At 50.8% G+C, this 5,886-nt stretch overlaps 1 protein-coding gene across 1 annotated transcript in view; it reads left to right on the top strand.

Annotated features, from left to right (window-relative positions):
• Positions 1-355: 355 nt before the first annotated feature.
• STK38 (serine/threonine kinase 38) overlaps positions 356-5,886 on the top strand; it is a gene marked incomplete at its 5' end in the record, with an annotated part of 6,415 nt that continues 884 nt past the window's right edge. Inside the window, 8 exons of the mRNA XM_010150862.1 lie at positions 356-479; positions 1,263-1,417; positions 2,487-2,589; positions 3,316-3,377; positions 4,108-4,225; positions 4,415-4,538; positions 5,293-5,388; positions 5,591-5,685. Of these exons, the coding sequence (XP_010149164.1) occupies positions 356-479; positions 1,263-1,417; positions 2,487-2,589; positions 3,316-3,377; positions 4,108-4,225; positions 4,415-4,538; positions 5,293-5,388; positions 5,591-5,685 (877 nt within the window). The remainder of the gene's footprint in view (positions 480-1,262; positions 1,418-2,486; positions 2,590-3,315; positions 3,378-4,107; positions 4,226-4,414; positions 4,539-5,292; positions 5,389-5,590; positions 5,686-5,886) is intronic.

Raw genomic sequence — 5,886 nt, 5'->3', positions numbered from 1 at the left:
TGTAAAAGGGGTTTTCAGACCTTTATGCTGAGGAGTTAAACAGAGTCGGTGTTCCATGGGATTTACCAGACTTGGTGGGGGGGTGGGGAAAGAAACATCTAGCAGTGTAGTGAAGACTGCTCGCCTTTTTGCTGTCAGAAGCCCGACTTTTGGATTTGATTTTGAACATTTAACGCTATTTTATTATCAAAAATAATGGAGGGGGTGAAACTGTTGAAGATTTGATGGTGTTTCTGTCCTCGTGCAGAGGTTTGGCTGCTGTCTTTTCACTTTTTCAATACTTGAACTGTCCCTGAAACGTGCCCCTAAGAAACCCCCGAGCTGTAGTTCACCACGCGCGTACGTGTCCCTCCAGGTTGGCCACATCCGTGCGGAGCGGGACATTCTCGTGGAGGCGGACAGTCTGTGGGTTGTGAAGATGTTCTACAGTTTTCAGGACAAGCTAAACCTCTACCTCATCATGGAATTCCTTCCCGGAGGTAACAACCTGACATCACCAGGCTGCTTTCCTCTTGCTTGTGGGTTTTATTCCCAAACACGGTCTGAGGGAGCGTACGTGGTTACCTTATGCTGGTGTGCGCTGGGCATCAGTCTGTGAGGAAACCGAGCTTTCTGCTCGGGGAGTTAGGGGGCTGCGGGCCAGGCTGGAGGGGATCTGCTTGCGTCTCCTAGCAACCCGTGTCTGCCACTTGGCCTTAACGTTCTGGTTCGTACCCTCGCTGTGCGCTGGCTGTCCGTAGATCCGTCCCACGACCAGCTTTTGGTTTGCTAACCCTTGAGCTGGCCTGCAGCCAGGGTGCCTTCTCAGGTCCTTCTTTTTCAAAGGATGATAATTGTCCTTGAATGATGCTGCTGCTGTCATTCACTTGGGAGAGTGAGGCTGAAAGCCTGTGGTACGCGTGACTAGTGAAAGCGCAGAGCGCTCTCCGGGGCGGCACCGCACGAGGGCAGTCTGCTTCCGGAACAGCTCTGACAGTCGCCCTTTTCACCTGTTCTGATGTGTGGTGGAGTGGCAGGCCCTTGCCGGCTCTTACGGGGGCTCTTCGCCTGTCCTGGCAAGTTTAATGTGACAGCACGGGTCTTCCCACATACAGGGGGAATACAAGAGGTCACAGAGGGGATGGGAAACTCTGTTACTTTATAGGAAACCCGATTTCCTGAGATTTTCAGTAGCTTAATTGTTTTCTTCGCAGAATTAACAGCAGTGTAGGTTGTGTGCGTGTTTGTATTTACCTTTTTGCTCCTCGTGGGGCGGCTTTTAGGTGACATGATGACGCTGTTGATGAAAAAAGACACTCTAACGGAAGAAGAGACCCAGTTCTACATCGCTGAGACGGTGCTAGCCATTGATTCCATTCATCAGCTCGGTTTTATCCATCGAGACATAAAACCCGACAACCTCCTTCTGGACAGCAAGGTCTGTACCAGCCACCGGCTGGGTGCTGGTAAATCGCTTTTGTAACTTCTGATGTTGACCTGAGCTAGGGGTGACGGTCGGGAGAGAAGACGGTGCTTCTCTCTTAGCCGTGTTCCGTCTCGCTTTTGAGGGCGTATCTGCCATATTGCTGGGGGTGGGGGGAAGCCGAGCTGCAAAAGGCCTCTCCTCCCCCTCCAGCTGTGTTCATACCTCACGTACGAGCTCTCTTCTGACAGTTATTGAAGCTATTTTAGGTTATTTCAGCCGCAATTTAAAACAGTTTCAGTTCTCCCCTCTTTGTCAAAGATGTTTCCTTGTGGTCTCGCATCTGTTACGCTCACGTTTGCCAGCTCTCGGGTATCAAATGGGAAGGATGTAGCTGTTCCATGGGCAGGACTGGAAACCGAGACACCTCCCTCGGAATCAGGATGCCCAGGCGCTACCCGACTGCTTCTAGATGGTTACTAGGGGAAGGCTCGATCGTTTCACTGTTCTCCGATTGCTCACTGCAAGTTTTTTGCTTACAAGTGAGCTGGTTTGAAAAAGTTGGCCAACAGCAAACCCTGATGCTTCAGCACTGGCCAGCCAGTAACGCTGTCGGAATCAGTGATGTAGTTACTGAGGTAATTCAGTACGCTGACAGCGAGACAGACAAACAGGACTGTGAAAAGCGTGTGTAGTTTAGATACACCGCGGAAAACTCCGCATCGCCGGTGCGGTCGCCTGTTACGCGCTAGGACAGATCCAATCCATGAATTTAAGGCGTTTCTCCGTATGAACGCGCAGTCCAGGGCCTACAGCTCCCTCTGGAGACGTCCCCTCTCCCTGGGAAGTGGTCAGGAGCTTGCAGGAGCAGAGGTTTCCTGGAGTAAATAGCTACAGGGCGCTCTCTGTGCAGCAGAAAGTGTCGATAGCTCGATCCTGCATACACATCCCGTCTTGGGCCAAACCAAGGAATGCGAGAGGAGTGCGTCTGCTTCGTACGCGAAATAAAGGGACGGGAAGAAGCAGAAAACTCTTTGCTGTGATGATGTCTCACCCGGGTTTTGTGGTTTTTGTTTGTTTCTAGGGGCACGTGAAACTCTCCGATTTCGGTCTGTGTACTGGACTAAAGAAAGCCCACAGAACAGAATTTTACAGAAACTTGAACCACAGTCTGCCTAGTGACTTCAGTAAGTTATCTGCCTTCAGGGGGGTACCCCCGGGCTGTCGGTGCCTGACACAACTCATTTCCACGAGAGCTTAGAGGCTGCAGAGTGGAGCCTGATAACAACGTTGCATCATGAGGCACAATTCTGATTTTCTGTAGACCTTATTTATAAAAATCGTTGTAGTTACATTAATGTACATAAACACCATTTCTAGAAGTTTGTCTCTGAAGTAGATGCTGCCGTAGCCTTTCTTTGCACGGGTAATAAACCTGGAAGGAAATCCCCGTGTGACTTCGTAGATGCTCTATCTCCTGCGTTATTTAAATTGGAATACTCGGTAATTTTCTCTCGGGAGTAACTGTCCGGGGTGTTGAACACGGAAAGCATGGATCGCTGATGAAAGGCCCTGTGAAACTGTGTCAGCGTTGCGTAGGTTTGGAAGTGGCTGGTAGGTTTAGGGCGTTGAGATGTCCCCTCTGCGCCATCTGTGCTGGGGGAAGAGGTTACACCCCTCGCTTTGCTCTCAACTGCCAGCGGCTGCCGCCTGCTAGAGGCTGCTGACGGCTGCAGGATCCCCCTGGATCCTGCCAGGAAAACAGGAAGGCACGGCTGAGGCGCGTTAGCTCCGTCAGCTCTGCGGATGCAGCTCTTCTTCAGTTGTAAGGGAGGTTGTGCGATGGTTTTGGGGTAAAAATGTGTGTGGGGTGATCAGTGGGAGGCAATCACATCTATTCCAATTTCCTGCAGCTTTCCAGAACATGAATTCCAAAAGGAAAGCCGAGACTTGGAAGAGAAACAGACGGCAGTTGGTAAGTGCGTTTCGCCTCCTTGGAAGCGGCCTGCGCGGAGCCGTTGCGTTCAGGTGGCAGAGTCTTCAGGTGACGGGCGTTCATCCACGCTCCGAGCAATGCTGAAATCTTTTTCAAAAGAAGAGGAATGACTCCAGCCTCTCCTTCAGCCGTTTGCTGAGCAGCTGGTGACGTATGTGCCCGAGAGTGCACTGCCATAATTATTTACATTGATACCCCATGCCTCCCAGCTAAATTAACTCTTTCTGAATAACAAAGCGCTAACGACCCATTCCGAGGTGTACTAGACAGTGGTACCTCTCCCTGTTTCCCTGATGGTATTTCAAGACTCTTTCACGTGAACATGTTGATTTTCATAGAATGGTTTGGGTTGGAAGGGACCTTAAAGACCATCCAGTTCCAACCCCCCTGCCACGGGCAGGGACACCTTCCACTAGACCAGGTTGCTCCAAGCCTCATCCAGCCTGGCCTTGGGCACTCCCAGGGATGGGGCATCCACAGCTTCTCTGGGCACCCTGTCCCAGTGCCTCCCCACCCTCTGCGGGAAGAATTCCTTCCTGATATCTAATTCTGTTTCTGCACATCTTGAAATAAAGGCTTTCAGCAACTTTGCTAAAGGATCTTGGAGCCAATCTGGTGTCTTCCTCAAAGTAACCGGTGTAGCATAAGTTCCCGCTTCCATGTCGGGCAGTTTTCTCTGAAGATGTGTAACTGGTGGTATTTCTTCCAGGCTTTTTCTACTGTGGGCACTCCGGATTACATCGCCCCGGAAGTTTTCATGCAGACGGGGTACAACAAGCTCTGTGACTGGTGGTCCCTCGGGGTCATCGTGTACGAGATGCTGATCGGTAAGAAACAGGCCGCGCGCAGGTTTTGAGCAGGAATCGTGGTGTCAGCTGAGTCTGTGCTGGGGCTCAGGTGCCCTGAGCATCCACTCCTTGCCTGGTTTGGGAGCTTTGCTCTGGCGCGCCGTCGGCTTCGGTAACGGCAGGAACTGTTCTGGCGTGATTCAAGGTTGTGTGTTTCTCCATCCTCAGGTTATCCGCCGTTCTGTTCGGAGACTCCTCAAGAGACATACAAGAAAGTGATGAATTGGAAAGAGACTCTCACATTCCCTCCCGAAGTTCCAATATCTGATAAAGCCAAGGATCTTATTTTAAGGTGCCCAGCAAATGGTTTGCCAGTTGATAGAGTAATTCCTTGTCTTTCAGACTCTGTGTACCCCTCCTGGGTTGTTGCGCATGAAGAAAAGCCCCGATGCTTGCGCTAGCAGCTACGTAGCCTTACACACACGTGTCAAATGCTGAACTCCCTCGTCAAACACGTGTGTCTCTCAGAGGTCATTTCGTGAAGCCCTGGCTGAACTGTACTAAAAAGGAGCTCCCGTGGAAGTGCTGCTTCCAGGAATGTTTCTGTTTTTTGCTTTTTCTGTGAGCTTCTCATGGAAGCACCTTCATCCCTTGGCCAGAGTAGTACTAGTAGTAGTAGTAGTAGTAGTAGAAGTCACCCCTTCTTGCAGTAGTGCTGGTTCTGACATCGCAGGCGCTGCAGCGTGCAGACGTACCCCTGTGCCTGCTGACTCCTGCTCTTTCAGTGACATTTTCAAGCACTGACCTAGGCTCAGGACAGAAACACAAATGTCAAGCTTTTCAGGCTTTGTATGTTCTCCTGCTCTGCACTGCTCCTGACATAGAAAGGGCACGTTGTTGGGAAAGAATACCACATCTTAATTGTAGCATTTGACACGCCCTCCCCAAGCGTAACTCTGGGTGTTGGTTTGCGGTGGGAGTGCTTAATCCTCTCCGTTTGTGTGTTAAGGAACCGCCGTCGTATCCATTCAGAAAGCTGTTCCTTTTCTGGAGGGAACGCCTTCGTTTTCATTCTCCCTTCCTTTTCAATCTTCCTTCCATCCCAGATTTTGCTGTGAATGGGAGCACAGAATTGGTGCGTCTGGTGTGGAGGAAATCAAGAGTAACCCGTTCTTCGAAGGGGTCGACTGGGAGCATATCAGGTAAGAGCGAGCCGCTCTCCGCTGCGGGCGGGTGAAAGCTGTGACTGGCGTTTGCGGCGTCTGGGGGAGAGCGTGGTGTTCCCGGGAGCTTGCTACGCCTTGGGTACCTTCCGCCTTTGATTCTGCTCAGAAATCGGAAGCGGCTGAATCCCGCTTTCTCCTGCTTTTGAAATCTTAATGCTGGAACTGCTCTTCTTGGCAGAGAGAGACCTGCTGCAATCTCGATAGAAATTAAAAGCATTGATGATACCTCAAACTTTGATGAATTTCCAGAATCTGATATCCTTAAACCAACAGGTAAATGCTTTGATTCTGCATGTAAACAATCCTTCCTCTTTTCCCATGGCATAATGTCACCTCCCTGCGAATCAGAGAAAGGGTCTTCCTAGATGCTACGTTTTTTATCACAATCAAATTCCTAGCTCGGTAGTTCTGCGGTGCAGGGGAGTGCCAGCTCCATGCTGGGCTCCGGGAGACGGGGTGCGGAGCTCCAGGCTG

The sequence above is a fragment of the Eurypyga helias genome, unplaced genomic scaffold (assembly GCF_000690775.1).
Source record: "Eurypyga helias isolate BGI_N326 unplaced genomic scaffold, ASM69077v1 scaffold51394, whole genome shotgun sequence".
Classification (NCBI taxonomy): Eukaryota; Metazoa; Chordata; class Aves; order Eurypygiformes; family Eurypygidae; genus Eurypyga; species Eurypyga helias.
The sequence above is the reverse complement of the archived record's forward strand: the minus strand, read 5'-3'. Positions and strand labels throughout refer to the sequence as shown.